General features: G+C 42.7%; 2 protein-coding genes across 4 annotated transcripts; one reads left to right on the forward strand and one right to left on the reverse strand.

Moving 5' to 3' along the window:
* The first annotated feature begins 30 nt into the window (after positions 1–30).
* Positions 31–5,892, forward strand: LOC146507413 (uncharacterized). Its single transcript, XM_085179633.1, has 3 exons — positions 31–810; positions 1,653–1,797; positions 1,934–5,892. Exons 1-3 carry the CDS (start codon positions 462–464, stop codon positions 2,256–2,258), a joined length of 819 nt encoding a protein of 272 aa, XP_085035759.1. The 5' UTR covers positions 31–461; the 3' UTR covers positions 2,259–5,892.
* mlec (malectin) lies at positions 5,657–15,589 on the reverse strand. 3 transcript variants are annotated; one of them, XM_085179628.1, is made up of 6 exons: positions 15,314–15,589; positions 13,967–14,187; positions 13,300–13,478; positions 12,830–13,006; positions 10,881–10,938; positions 5,657–10,760 (listed from the first exon to the last, which is right to left on the reverse strand). In XM_085179628.1, the coding sequence occupies exons 2-6, from the start codon at positions 14,166–14,168 to the stop codon at positions 10,516–10,518; spliced, it is 861 nt and encodes a 286-aa protein (XP_085035754.1). In that variant the 5' UTR covers positions 14,169–14,187; positions 15,314–15,589; the 3' UTR covers positions 5,657–10,515. The 3 variants fall into 3 exon arrangements, with proteins under 3 accessions (XP_085035754.1, XP_085035753.1, XP_085035752.1); XM_085179627.1 differs by lacking the exon at positions 15,314–15,589 and adding an exon at positions 14,997–15,138; XM_085179626.1 differs by lacking the exon at positions 15,314–15,589 and adding an exon at positions 14,574–14,918.
* Between the last annotated feature and the right edge of the window lie 131 nt (positions 15,590–15,720).

Raw genomic sequence — 15,720 nt, forward strand, 5'->3', positions numbered from 1 at the left:
GTTGTTTTCTGCCATGAACAGGTGTGCGCAAAGCGGTCTGAAATGCCAAACGCATGCCTGTAAGATGTTCATACTTTTGCTCTCTCAGAATATCCTCCCCTATACGTGTTCCGAGTAAGGTCGTTCTCGACCATCCAGCTATGGAGTAATTAGGGCAATTAGCTAAGTAGCTGAATGTGAATGGGCTTGCTCGGCGCTCTGGGGGCGCCTAATTATGCAGGCGCATTGAATAAAAGGCAGCGGGGGTCAAATGGGTGGGCAAGGCACGGACAAAAAGAGGGGCAGGGACTGTGAGGAGGGCCAGGATTCAAATTCTAAGTGGTGTGTTGTCCCCCCATTGTCAGTGGGGTATAATAGCGAGGGGTTCAAACTGGCCGCAGGGCTTTGGAGAGCTGGCATCAGAGAAGAAGTGGCCGCTCCTCGTCGCTGGAACAGCACTGGGCGGAATTCGGGATTTCACCATGGCCTCTTCAAACTGCACGCGGATTACATCACTTTTCATTTTAATGACGCTGAGCTGCTGCGGAGTGTTCGGGCGCGCGGTGGGCACATCGGAGCCACACGAAGCGACTTTACGCACGGAGCGGTGCGCGGAACTGGAAGCGCCTTGGCTGGAGAACACGCAAGAAGCTCGCGTGGATAGCGGGACGCGTTTGGAGATCAGCATGCGGCACTTTTCCGCGAGAACTTCACGTGGGTTGGTTTTTCCAGGAAAACCTCTGTTCGGCTTCGTCCGGCGCGTCTACCGCTGCTGTCAAGAAGGAGAAAACTGCAGGAGGCTGAAAGGGATTCAAGGTCGCATGAGAGGAGGTAAGAAAAAAAAAAAAAAGAGAGAGAGAGAATACACCCAGGCAAAAAGAAACTTTAACTTTTCACTTTAACTTCATGCTCGTCCTGTGGAGGTCAGATGTGCTGAGCGGGATTGATCCTGATGGGAGGAAGTAGTTCTAAAAATCCCCCAAACAAACAAAACCAAATAAAATCGAAGATCGAAGATAATCCCTGTGGTTAATCCTCCAAAACAGAGTTCAGTTCAATACATAAAACTAGCTGTGTGGTAACCACGGGAACGGACTCACATCTGTAAGCATCAGCTGGCCTCCACACAGCTTCTTCTTACCTGCTATATTAAGAATCTTAATATTTCCAGAGTTTAAAAAAAGTTGTGCTGCATATTAATCAGGAGAGAAGAGAAACTGGTTCAGTAAACATTCTGAATGGGTCTAATGAGCATGAACTAAGTGAATAAATTACAGGGATGAATTGGCACCTAATTTAGCAGAAAATTAAGCAAAAGAAACACGAATAACACGAAGCAGCCGCACAGAGTTGGCATTCTGGCTTTTCCTCTGAAAAATATCATTTTCAGCAGAGGTGAAGTGAAGACAGAAAGTCAGTTTGGGGGTGGATAATGACTTGAATAATGCAGCTGTAGGGAGGACTGTGTTATCTGCACACAAATGAGTCTTAGCTGGCTTAATGTTCCCTTCAAGAATTGTTGAGACGTCCTGCTGACTCATTAACAAGGCATTAGGAGTGAAAACATCACCTCTGCGGCAGAGCCCGACATGAGTGAACGTGCTTCTCTGTGACATGAAATGCTGTACCGTGACTCTGGCAGACTGTTAATTGCCTCTTCTCCGCCTCACCAGATACGGGTGTGGAGTTTGTCCTCACCAGGGAGATCTTGTCATTAACGGTTACAAGAGCCGAGCTTCACCTTCAGCTTTCCAACCCGCAACATCTGGACATCCGCCCTGTGCTTCCATCCATGGCGAAGCACAAGCTTCCTACAAGGTACAGGCTCAAAACTCAAGAAATGTACTTTTGGTGTTTTTCCACACAATCTTATTCAAGATCCGGTAATATCGTTTGACTGATGGGCTCTGGGAATGGTTGGCCTGATTGTGACACTGTCTCTTGCCACCTTTAGGTACACTCTGGGGTCACGGGGTCACATCGTTGAATTGAGAGTGGACCTGCTGTTCCTTTTCCACAGCGCACAGGAGGTCATGAGTGGTCGAAGGCGGGGCCCCAGCTTGACAAACATCTGGCGGGTGGTGTTTTTGTCCGGTGGAGATCCGCCGGGTGAAAACCCCTTTGTGAAGGATCCGCAGGACAACATGTTGGGGAGTCCTCCTCTGGATCTGGGCTTGGTCCTGGGTTGCAGTCAGGGTGGAACTGAGGTGTCGTGTAGAGCTGGTGGTGTTGACTTCACGCACACACCTTTCATGGCTCTTTATGTTGGATCAGGTTAACAGTTGGACCTGACTGTTTTTGCATGGCAGCATTCATCGGTCTATTGCCATTACCAGCTGAACACAAAAGGATGCACTTCAAATGTCAAAATGATTAATTTATAGGCTAAATCTTATGTAAACTATCTATTTCTCTCTCTATATATGTAAATATGTACATTGTAAATATGACATACTGTAAGTTTGTGTAATTTTGTGGTTATGAGAGTCGCGTGGCCTCCTCGGTCTGCTTTGTTCAGCTGCTGTCCTCCTTTAGCTACGCATGAATCTGCCTCGTGCTTCTATTTAAAGAAGTTTTCACAGTTGGTGGGAAAAGAAGAAAAAAACAACACCTGGACAAACAAAGGGCTCGCACATGTGCTTCGACCGTGCTGAACCGAGCTGCGACTATTCTGTTCATTTGTGAGGACGTATGGTTAGACCCTCGGACCCTGTGACACGTTTCTATCCTACCTCAGAAACTGATGATTATCATCGTTCACTTTTTTTTTGTGATTTTCATTTGTTTACTGAAAATTTGCTTTGCTTGTGTGGTTGAACTGACCATAAAATAACTTATTGGCTACACAATAAATCAGCTATTAATAAAATTCTTTCGACGACAGTGTTGACTTTATTCATCTGTGTTACTGTCCCTAAATTTATGGCACCGAGGAACACAAGGCATAAGATGCCACGACGCTGCTGCCATTCAATAAAGGGTTCATAATGAAAATATATACTTATGAAGGACAAACAGAAAATAAGAGATGAGAGCCCCAGCTGAAAAAAACCAAAAAACCCAGGTGGTCCTGAGGTGGTGCTTTGCCTGACTTGGAAGCGATTCTTTTTTGTTTCTGGATTCAAAATTGTTATTTTCTGGAACGATTCTTTACCATTGTGAGATACAATTTTGCATCTTATCGCCAAATATATACCAAACTGAAGGACTATGACACAAAATGAGATCCAGATGTTCCTGATGTGGTGTGGCATGTGTGTTTTCAGCCTCTGTGGAGGTATTCAGTTTCAGGCTTGTTCAGTTTTTAGCCTTTTTAGACTATTTGAGGATTTGTATTATTAAACACACACAGACAATATCTCACCCTCTGACTCAGGCTACGTTCACTCTGCAGGTCTTGATGCTCCGATTTTTTGATCAAATCCGATTTTTTTGTCTGCTCGTTCACACTACAAATAAAATGTGACAGCAAACGCGCTCTAGTGTGAACGCTCAAAGCGGCCGCATGCGCAAAAGAAGACGTCACACACAACGCGCTCTGTTTAGACCCAGAGCAACAGTATTGTTTGACTGATGAACTTAATATAAAGACTTCGGACTTTACGTTTCCCAATTTTTGCTTTAAGTTATTTTGTTATTTACATAATAATGTAAATAACCTAATAATGATCCTTATTGCTGTTTTAGAGGAGCGCTGCTTCAAAGGATAGTTGCAGATTTCTGTCAGAATCTGCAGATTATACAGAACAAATAAAATGTTCACGTTTCTCCAACGTTGTCTTCTCAGCAGTTTCACCGGATGGACAGGAAGCGTTCACGATGTCTTCTCCGGCGCTGATAATTGGCGTCTGTCTTGTGTCAGTGACGTAAAAGACGGATTTAATGCGACGTGACCATCAAACAGCAGCTTTCTAAAACATCAGATATGTATCGGATTCAGAACCACATACGAAAGTGACCCAGATCGGATTTGAAAATATCGGATTTGCGCCGTTCACACTGTCACACCATGATCGGATAGATGGGTCGCATAGGGTCAAAAAAATCGGATTTGATGCGCTTTCGCCTGCAGTGTGAACGTAGCCTTAGTTTGCCAGTGGGGGGGGGGGGCACTCAAAGCTATTTGAGAGCTGATACCCTTAATCTGAATAACAATAATCTGGCCAAAGGGTTCAGGCAGTGAGTAGCCACCATCATCTGAGAGACAATTATCCATTTGTGAAGTAATTAAAACAATGAATAATGTATGTTATTGTGTTATTTATGCAAGGCGTCACATGACACGGGCACTTTTAAGGTCAAGAGGTTTAAGGTAGAGCCTCGCTTGTCCTGGATTTTTAGCCAATGCTGATATTTAGGCGGAATCAAATGATGTACTGGTTTTAAAGTAATAACAAGAATTATCCGATGACCCGATCTTTACTGCAGTTCAGTTAAAAAACAAATTCTTAAAAATATATTGGCACAAATCAGACAACATATACCCTGATACAGACAAATGTGTGATAGATCAATAATAATTACCAAGCCAATATGTTGGAAGCTATTCATGCATCAACAAAAGGTACAGTACTGTGCAGAGGTCCCTCATTTCTTTAGATGTTGTTAAGAAAGTGGGAAATAGGTGCTGTGGATGACTGAACCATGCAGTCAAACTTGGATCTAAATCTTTTATAAACTTTGTGTTTCACCAGTTTTGGAAAGATCGCCAACGCTGTGTCTCACAGATGTCTGTCCACACTCACGGTTGTACCTCTGTACATACTGGATTAATCACTCCATAACATCTGTTGCTGTTCAGTCCAGTTCTTGAGTCATTTAGCACAGATCAGTGTTTTCTCCTCGTTTCTCTTCATTAAGCACGACTTCGTTCCACTCAGACCACTTCTGTCCAGATGCTTCTCTCAGTATCAGATCTTTCCTGGATTTTTCAGTAAAGACCTCATTAGATTACATAAATTACTTTTGCAAACTATTCATCTGGTGAAGATATATTTCTTTAGGCCTTTGCCATGCAGAGATATACCAAGTTTTCGACTAACAGCTCTGTGGGAGTCTCCTTGTTGGAGTAAAAACACTATCTTATGCCATATTTTTCATAAATATGGCTAAAGAAATAGGAACAGATGTGTTTCTGCAACAGGCTACTAGCAGGAAAATGATTAAATACGACTTTCTGTTTTGCCAAGTTGTCTATTATGTGTAGACGATATTGGTTTATCCCTTACGAGTCTTTTATGCTCAAGTGATTGGTAACGTAACAGGATACGTTCCTCTGAAAGTGGGGGAGGAACGAGGACTGCAGGGGAAATGAGCAGACAAGACTACTTAAATACAACTCTGGCTCCTTGGAACAAAAGAAAGAGAAATGAGGGGTGGCTCAAGACTTTTACGGCAAGTCCAGCGTACTTCACACTTTTTAATACATCGCTTTTTAATTCCAAAGTACTCGGCCTAAAAGAAATTCAATTAACCGGAGCACTATGTTCAAATATTAACTGACCTGGAATAATTGTAGGTGGTAACTCCTGGGTGGCGGAAGAACAGCAGCAACACATTCTGATAAAATAGCACATTTATTAAAAAGACAGCATTTATCAGCAGTTCCCATATATGCCACATCTGAGGCAGAAGATCAGGGGTCTCGCATACAGTTTCTCAGTCCACCTGCTGCTGCTTACATCCCTCAGAAGAGCGATTATTTACCAAACACGTGCGTATAAGGTACAACTTGCACACTCCATGTCTCACACATACACATTCACGGCAGCAGACCCGGCTGTTCAAATTGATTGGGCTGCTGCCTGGGCAATGGGCAAGTCGGCTGATTTCTGCTGTTCAAATTTGTTTCCGTTTAAGTTGATCTCACATGTTTAGTTGTTTAAAAAAAAAAAGAAAAAAAAAAGAAAACAACATGCCAAAACAAACAAAAACAATTTTACAATAATTACAGAGCAATTCAAACGACTCTTTTACAATGATTTAAAAAACAAAACAAGATTGAGTATTCTGGCATGGCCTCAATAAACGCGATGACAAGACATGAAATGACAGGTTAGTTTGATTTAGCACGTTTCCCAGGTGAAAGAAAGGATGAGAGGTAATTATTTTGCACCATGTTCGGACTCTGATGAACAATTTGGATGGAATGACTGAAATTCTTTGGTTCTCTTGTGGGAAAAGAAAAGAAAAAGCAGAGCAGATCTTCATTCCACTGCGGTAGTTAACTACGAGACCAACAACAAAAGGTCTGGAAAGAAGGATGTGAGGAGACTGCTTGAAATAAGTTGTGGGTATATGTTTATTACACTTTTGCTGCAAAACTTGTAGGAAAAGTTTTTTTTAGTTGAGGTTAAGAACAGACTTAATATACATTTTAATTCTTCTGACACGTGTTCTGTTCTCCTAAAAAGAGTCCTTCCTGTGGAATGAAAATCTAGCCCTGAAAAGTTTTTGTACAGAGAAGAAAAAATAAAAATAAAAGGCTGTTTTGACATAAGCCAACAAAAGAGCCACCTCAAGGCGAATGATGGTAAAGCGCATTTGTATTTAACAATTCAAGGCAACAAAGACGCATGCACGCACACATACACACACACACACACACACACGACATTTTAAAATACATGAGGCAGTGCAAAATGTCACACCAATAATATATCACGTTTTAAAAAGTCAAACTAAAACAAATCCTGAGGAAAAAAAAAGTCAAACAAATCCAAGCGTATTATAAAACATCTCCAGGTCAGCCCCGCTCCGGTTTAAATTACACCTAACGCAATGGAAGATCCCATATATTCAGAGATAATCTCATTTGTTTAACAGACAGCTCATCTGGCTGCCTGTTAGGATTTTTATATCTGTACCAATAACCATTTCTCCCCAGAAGAAAAGGCCACAAAGTCATCTTCATAAGAAACAAAACAAGATCAAAAACCCCAAATTAACAAAACCGAAAACATTGTCGTCACACGATAAAAAGTGTGAGCTTGTACCTTATATACAAACGCGACTGTGTAGACTTGCAGAGGTGCAGAATATGGTGACTTTGGTGCTGGATTAAATGAACGTTTTGCATCTTTTCAGAGGAAATAAAGGCGCTTCTACAGATTGGTGACAAATGAAAGAAAGAAAACAAACCTCAAAACGAAATCAGTCACACACTTGACTGCAGCGAGGAGACCTTATGTTCTGCTGTGCTATGACGCATTTTGATGGGATGGCTTGGGTCCACTTGGCCCCCTGAAGCTGGTGTTATATTTTCCCTGCAAGGGGTGAGCACAAGGCTCCAAGAGGACATCTGTGTGCCCCCCCCTTTTTTTAAAACCATGCAAATTGAACACTATATTATAAATAGTACACTATTTATAATAAAGAACTATAAAAATTTCTTGATGGCTTCTTTGAGCGATGGACACAAGCTTGCACATGACAAGGGTGGAGTGTCCACACCAAGCTGGGAGCAAGTTGCTGCCCCAAGTGGAGGTGGGTGAGTATCTCCAGGTGTTGTATGTGAGACAGAAGGAAGGAGCAGGTGTATGCTCCAGTGCTCTGTCATGGTGAGGAGAGCGCTGAACGTGAAAGCGAAGCTGTTGATTTACCTGTGGATCACTTATGGCCATGAACTCTAAATAGCAACCAAAAGAAAGACGGAGCAAATACAAGCGGTGGAAATGAGCTTCCTCTGAATGGTGTCTAGGTTCTGCCTTAAAGACTGGATGGCTATTCAGGTCAGAGCTGCTGAATCTCTGCAACAAAATGAGCCAGTTGAGCTCGATCAGGCATCTGACTTGGACCCGATCTGAGCTCCTGGATGAGGTGTTTCGGTTACGTCCAACTGGGACTAGGCTGGAGTAGACCCCGGACACGCTGGAGAGACTGTGTCTCTCTGTCTTAGGAACACTTGAAGGTAAAGGAGGTGGCTGGGAGAGAGAGATCTCTGCTTAAGGAGCTGTCCTGGATAAGTGGCAGAAAATGCAGACAGATGGAAGGACTACGCATTCTCGATATCCGTGTCATCAAGCGAGCCTAAGTGCCACCATAAAGGCAAAGGTCAACGCAATCAAATGGTCATCTTTGTCCTACAAGAAGAAACAAACGAAAAACAAAACAAACAACCTTCAAACCTGATGGGAGTGACTTGAAGGGTCCAAGTCTAGTCTCACTCCCAATTAAAAAAACCAAAAACAAACACATGCTGAGACTCATTCAAGACATTTTGGCGTCACCAGCAAAATTCTGAAGATACTAACAATTAACCACTTAGGAAACCCCACCAGGTTTGGCTGCCTTAACCCAACCAAAAATAAAGTGAAAATATGAGAAAACGTCACATTAAAACAACCCAAACATGCTAAAGCTCCCACATAAGACACCAGTCAGTTTCCTTCGTGACACACTTATCTGGAAACTTCTGGAATCAGTGCCAAGGCACACTGAAACGCTGTTGGTTTGTTCTTTCATTTCTCACCAGTCTGTATGAAATAAGAGTAAGATATCACAACATTCAAAAGAAACAAAACACACACACACAACACTACCATAAACTGGCTAAATATTTTCTGGCACCAAATTTTTAAACCACCATCAATCACAATGAGGAGGAGGACTGAGGAGTAAGGAAGCATCCACGACGCCTGAATTATTAATCACTTTTCAAGTACTGCGCATGGCAACAGCAATACTGGTCAGAGAAGGGAGAGGAGGATTGGGTGGATGGGTGGCGAGTACTTAAGACGCATTAGTGAAACAGGCAAAGTTACAAAATCATCCTCAGAGTAGAGCTAAGCACTTAAGGTAAGTAACTAGATACATTAACAGGAGACTTCACAACAACGCCACCAAAACCAAAAAACAAAGCTTCTTTTCAGTCTGCGTGGAAAGCCAAGAAGAACATTTTTGTCCAAAAGCTCAAAGCGGACGCCGACAACATAGATATGCGAGGGGGGTGCGAGGCGGAGGGGGGGGAAGGCTCGTAGATTTCATTTTGTCCCAATTTGATCAACTCAAAAGACCGAAATATGACCCCACAGGAAATTCACAATGTAACTACACAAAAAGGTACAGGCAACACTGAAACGTTTGACGACAACAGAATGGAAAAAGCTAAGAGAAGAATTAAAGGTTCACACATAACATCTGGTACACAATTGATTTTTTTTAAAAACATATTATTGTTGTGCTTTCTCACCTCTGAGAGGACAAACATCCGATATACAAAGAGTGACTTGGAGAATACATGGCGAGTGTATCCAGGGGGGGGATTTGTAATCATTTAGAATCCTAATATTAAGAAGTCCTGACCTGTTGTGATAGTTTAACATTTCAGAGTCAACGACTCACATTTAAAAACACATTTTGGACAGAGATATAAAATTCAAATAAAAAACAAAACAGGCCACCATGTTTGAAGTTTTCTGATAAAATAACAAAAATGACATTCTTTGGTGAAACAAAAAGAAAGACACGCACTAGTGAATGAACAGGAAAAAAAAAGGCAGATGTCACAGAAAATACAGCGATGTAACCGACTCAATGAAGCTTTTCACAGCATGAACTTTGCCTCTCACTAAATATGAATATGGCGTCTTTTACTGAAGGAAACGGCTTTTTTTTTTTTTTTAAAGATTAGATGTGTGACTTTTAAAATAAATCCATCCTCGGGATGACACCCCCCCCCCCAAAAAAAATAAACAAAAAACCCGACCAAACAAACTCCAATAGGGTCTTGTAATTTGTTATCACAGATGAGGACATTTTTGATGGCCCTGATTCAGTATTTGGTGGAACGATACCAAAGATGTTCATCACTGCACACAGACGCATTTCTGAAACCCGACCTACATTTATGTAAAGGCAAGGCGACTTAGACAGCAAGTGAGCCCACCGGCTTGCAAAGGACTTTCTGACATTTCAACATGGCAGGTAGAAGATGGCACGTCAACAAAAAAGGACCAACCAGAACAGAAAGATACGAATATTCCATCTGCTTGTCTCTCAGATGACAACTGCATTTCCATTAACCGTGACGTTTGATTTCTAGTCAATTCTATTTAATCAAATTCTCAGCAGTACCATTTCCAATTTGAAAGTAACATGTCTGGCCAGATGCTGAGCAGGAGTGCATTCTTGCTACGCCCCGTACAAAGCAATGCTTTTTAGTTTACAAAAACCGTCCCGGACCAAACACTCGAGCATCCTTTTAATGCCGAAATGTTTTTTGTTTCCCAGCCTTTGAAGGACTGGTGTGGAAATGGCTAACACTGTTCAAAAGGGTCAGCAGAGGTGGATGCAAACAAATTCAGAGAAGCGCACAGCATACACTTCCCACATCTCCTTCCCCCCCATTCTTACAGCATCTGCTTCGTCTTGCAGCGGGTCTTCCAAAAGTTATTGTCTTCTTTGTGTACTTCCTTGTCCAGCCCTCTCCTGTGCGTATGTTTTACCTGTGCTGCTGTTACCACCATGACCCCCTCCCCCCCTCATTCTCCTCCTCCCTTTCTTCACAGTCCCGTCTCGTTAGTAGATAGTTTGAGCTCACAGCCGGCAGAGGCAGAACAGTGTTGGGATGAACACCCCAAACGCAACGAGGATGGGAAACATTAGGCTGCTGTTGTCAGCTGCGTATGGGTTTGGTGTTCGGGGGCCTGACTGCACCCTGTGATGGGTACCTTTTGGGGGCTTTTTCTTCCCACCTTCCTCGCCTACTTCACCCTCATCGTCGTCGTCGTCATCGTCCTCAGGCTTCTCTAAGCCAGGGTGAGGTTGAAGCTTTGGTACATCTTAAAAGATGTAGAACAAAAGTCAGGGAGAGCTCGCTGGTCCCGGAAAGTCAAAATGCTTTAGTCAACACACTTCACTGTAAAGTGCTGAACAAGGTGTTTAACAATCTCAGGACTCACCTTCTAATGTCCCCTTCATCACGTAGAGCGCGCAGATCTTGGGGTTGTCATAATAACCCTGAAACAGCAGATTCAACAGAGTCAAATGTAAGCAAAGCGTGTATCAACATATACTTTCAAAGCTCCCATTTAGTTGTTTGAGTTTCCATATTTGTTTCTCGACTTCCCTTTCAGTTTGTGGTGTACATTTAATTTGTGTCCAAATGGAGTTCAACTGATTCAGGGAAGGAAATCTTTTTAGACAGGAAAAATGCAAAGAGTGCCAGTGGTCCACAAAAAACAAAAAAAAAAAAAATGGAAGAAAGAGGTCACTGCAGAAACTTTCCCAAGTATGCCACTTTATACATTTAGCATACAGCCGCATGCCCTACAAACAGGCTACCTGCTGTCATTCAGAGCTTTAAAAGGAACCATAAGGCTGTATTTTGTTTCCTATGGCTGCAGCTCATTGATCAACATTTACTAGTATAAACTGAATATCCCAACCCCCTGACCGTGGCTCAGGCAGACAGAGAGCCCGGTTCGATCCCCGGGCTCTCTGTCCTGGTTGTTGTGTCCTTGGGCAAGACACTTCACCTACTGGTGTTGGCCAGAGGGGCCGATGGCGCAATATGGCAGCCTCGCTTCTGTCAGCTGTGGCTACAACTGTAGCTGCCTCCACCAGTGTGTGAATGTGAGAGTGAATGAATAGTGGCATTGTAAAGCGCTTTGGGTGCCTTGAAAAGCGCTATATAAATCCAATCCATTATTATTATTATTATATCTTGATGTGATTCTCCTGATATTTACCAAAGCTCATGTGTCAAGATGATCCAGAAATGAATAAACTCAAAATCACAGAAACGAATGTGAAACAGCACGCTACATCTGTGACATGAAAACAGAAAGAATGAAAAGCACAGATGTGCCACACTCTTAGTAATCCTCTCCTTCCTCCGCTACTAATTTTAATTCACCACCTGCAAGTATCAAAGCAAGTGATGTACACCTAGGTTTAATTTTTTAGCTTATTTAGAACAATTCATAATCTAACAGGTAGTTGTAGTGATATCAGGGAGGAAAAAAAACAAAACATCATTTAATTTCTTTTTAAGAAGCATGGTAGGGTCTGGGCTTTAGGCTTTTTTCTTCAGAGGCTTTTAAGTTTTACAGGTTCTGTGACTCCACCCATAAACAGCAAAAACAGTATCTGCTATGCCAGTTATTTTCTTCAGTTCCTTGACAATAATAGTAGGAACAGAAAAAAAAAATGCCACATCAAGTTCACTCTCCCCTAAGAGCCAATAAGACACTGGATGGTTATCAGTCAGTTTCACAGCCCACACACCAACTGGCTATCAAGAGACACTTTCACAAAGGGAGTTCATTATGCAAAGCTTTGTGTGTGCCAGGGGTAATGGCACCCATGACACACAAGTAGTTATGCTCATATCTAGATCAAACTGTATTTGAGTTATATTAATATAACGTGAGTATTACCTTTTCTCCCAACCTCTGACTATTACACATAGCTGCTTGTTGCCATCTTATAATGCTAAAACACTATTAAAGATATAGAAAATAAGAATTAAACACTGTTTTTGGACATGTTGGGTTTTTTGTTTTTTTTAAAAAAGTGTTTTAAGCTCAACAAATGACAAATACTTCCAAATACAGCACTCGTATGTAAATGGCCTGCATTACACATTCACACACTGGTGATGGCAAGCTACATAGTAGCCACAGCTGCCAGGGGGGCCCTTTGACCACCACCAGTTGGCAAACATGGGGTTAGTATCTTGCCCAAGGATATTTGGCATGCAGCCAGGAGGCAGCCTGGGATCGAACCACCGACCTTCTGATTAATGGCTGACCTTCTCTGCCACCTGAGCTACCGCCCCACCCCACACAGCATGTAAACCGTGTGTAAAAATAGCCAAGCTCAGATAATTCAACAAATTAGAACTCACCTTTACAAACTCCACAGTGAGCTTGCCATTGAAAGTGGACACCTCTCCCTGCACGCTCAGCTTGCCCCGTCTAATAGAGAAGGGCACGATCTCATCATGAGCGGTACTGTGTCCTACTCGATCAAATATATCCAGGTCCTTCACCACCACGTGGCCATTTAGACGAACATCAAACACCTGGAAAAACATTCCCGAATCAGTAATGATTAACACCTGATTCTTGTACTGTCACTCACAGACACGTTTAACAGGGAACATTAACAACTCTGTGGATTAAAGGTGAGGTTATGATGTTCCTTTTACACAGTGGTCATGACATGGGAAATATACTGGGCCATAACCAATTTAAATGCAACAAAAAAGGATTTTATATAAAAATGCTTCCTGTCCCTTTATTCATTATTCTCACTAAATTAACTTCTTATTAATTAGCAAATCATACCATGAACAGCTTTTTAAAACCGCCTTACCTTTTGCTGTGACTGAGCAAAGTAAACTTCTGCATACTTCATAACCAGTATATACTCTCCTTCTTCACGAATGGGGACGTCATATCCAAAGCTGTCTTCATTGTAGCGCTCTGTCTGGTACAAAATCTGGTCCTCCTGATTGGACCGTAGTATTGGCAGACGCATCCCATAATTAGACGCTACAAACGGACAACATCATCAGGCTCGGTATGCAATCAGAAGACAAGATCTGCCTAACAGCAAAAGTACTAGAAATGTGCTGCTTTAGTTGACTTGCAGCATATTGCAAAACCCCACAGACCTTCTCTACATTTGATGACATAACAGCACCGTGCGCCTAAAAAAGTAACCGACCATGCTGCGTTTTCACCAAGGTTCAATAAGTTTGCCTCAAAAATGGAACCAAAAACTGTTCTCCAGTCACGCTGATCACATCACTACCTGCTTCCTCTACATATTGAGTGGGGCGGGGCTATAGCCCTCTATGCTGACTCCTCATAAGTTTGGAGCTACTTGCGGAAGCCAGAACACGCAGGGGTTTCTGCAGGAAATGCCAATTTTACCTCCGTGGAGCACCTACCTTCACAATGTCACTCTCACTAGAACATCAGAGGTGAAGCCTAGCGAAGACACGCACGCATCTTAACAGTTAATCACGTTCACTCACCTTTACCAACTTTCCCTTCCAGTGGGTCCTTTTTGTAGTGAATACCGTGCACATCTACATGCGCGTCGCCCCCGGCATTTACAGCCCAGATAACCCGTTCAGAGAGGCTGGGCCCCCCACCATCTGCCCAGGACTGCTCGGACAGCAGCGACAGCACCGCTGCGACCAGCCCGGCGACGAGCTGCGCCGTGACCCGCTGCATTACCTCACACCGCCTGCTCCTGGACACACAGACAGACATTCAGCGTCGGTATTTCCCCGCATGCGGCATGTAACATTAACTGTACCAGATTAGCCAGTGTCAGGAGCTAGCAAGCTCGTCTTGATGACATGAAACATGATATCTTTAAGTTAGCCAGTATGCTAACAGTACCGGCAGTGGCATTTTGCACATACACACGGAAAATGTCAGCCAAGTCATAAACAATTATTGTAATTTCACGGTGACAAAGTCACGACATATCACCTCTGTATTCATTGGCCAAAGAATAAAAGACGACGAGAAATTAGCAGTGAATAACGTTGGTTAGTTAGCTAGGCTAGCTTGCTAGCTAACCTACCTGTCTAACCAGAAATTCTTGGTGAATGAGAGCCCGGCAAATCTTACCTTCCCCTGCCACAAATATCTCCAACCTGGATTTTTCCAAAGTATAGGCGTGTCTCTGCTTGCCCTGTGAAGCTGAGTGCCTACAATATACACTGTACGATAACTTCACCTAGTGCAGATATTGTTAGTTGCTGCTGACTACAGCCTCCTACACTGACTTTCATTCAATGTGTGCATCCAAATGAACATTTGCTCTGCTGCTAGCTGCAGCTGCTGGCAGTTTGCAGAGGGCGGAGCAGCGCTACCTAACTACACTTCAAATGACTGACAAGTACTTCGTCCAATCACTTTACTCCGCCGCTTAAAGGTTTCCCGGACCATCAAACACATTTTGTATAACACAAACCAATCACACAATTCTTTGTTTAAACACAAAAAACACAGCTATTAATTCACTTTTAGAAGAATATGACAGAAAATTACTTTTTGAGGGCTGGAACAATTATGCACCCTTAATAGAAACAGGCAAGACTTGTCGTGCGTCTTTTTCCACGTCAAGTGAGGGACTTCAGCTTGAATGCCCCGAGTTTATCCTTAAAGGCAACATAGAACAGAAGAGTTTTAGGAAGTGACTATGAGGCATAAAAATATTTTAAAACTTCTAAACTCTAATGAAACTATCATTGTGCACAATGTATTTGTCAATACTTGCTTAGGATTAAAGCTTTTTTCCCCCAGTCAGTCCCTTCAAAAAAGCCGCTCGAGGGAAGGCTGTTAAGAAATCTGACAGCTCCACTCACTCTGTAAAAACAAAGGGAAAAGAAATATTCAACGCTGTACTTCCAGTATTTTGTTTTTTATTTTAAATACAATGAACTGAACTATCTAGTCGTACAGCATGCAGCACGTGTTCTTTAAGAAGAAGTACCGCCCCCTGTTTTTCCGGTATGGTAGGGTCTCGGCCAATAGGGAAAGTCCAACGCAACGCGCACCCAGGAGAGCCCTCTGCGCGAACACGGGGCACCTGAGATTTGACCAGAAAGAGATGAATGAAGATAGTTGCTATGGCAACGGCCAACCGCCACGGATGACAGGTGTTTTACGACTGCCCTTTTTCCTTTTTAACTCGCTAAATATCATTTCTTCTTAAAATAAAGCCTAATAAAAAGAAATAGTTTAGTGCAGCTGTTTCTCTGTTTGAACCAGT

The sequence above is a fragment of the Neolamprologus multifasciatus genome, chromosome 12 (assembly GCF_963576455.1).
Source record: "Neolamprologus multifasciatus chromosome 12, fNeoMul1.2, whole genome shotgun sequence".
Classification (NCBI taxonomy): domain Eukaryota; kingdom Metazoa; phylum Chordata; class Actinopteri; order Cichliformes; family Cichlidae; genus Neolamprologus; species Neolamprologus multifasciatus.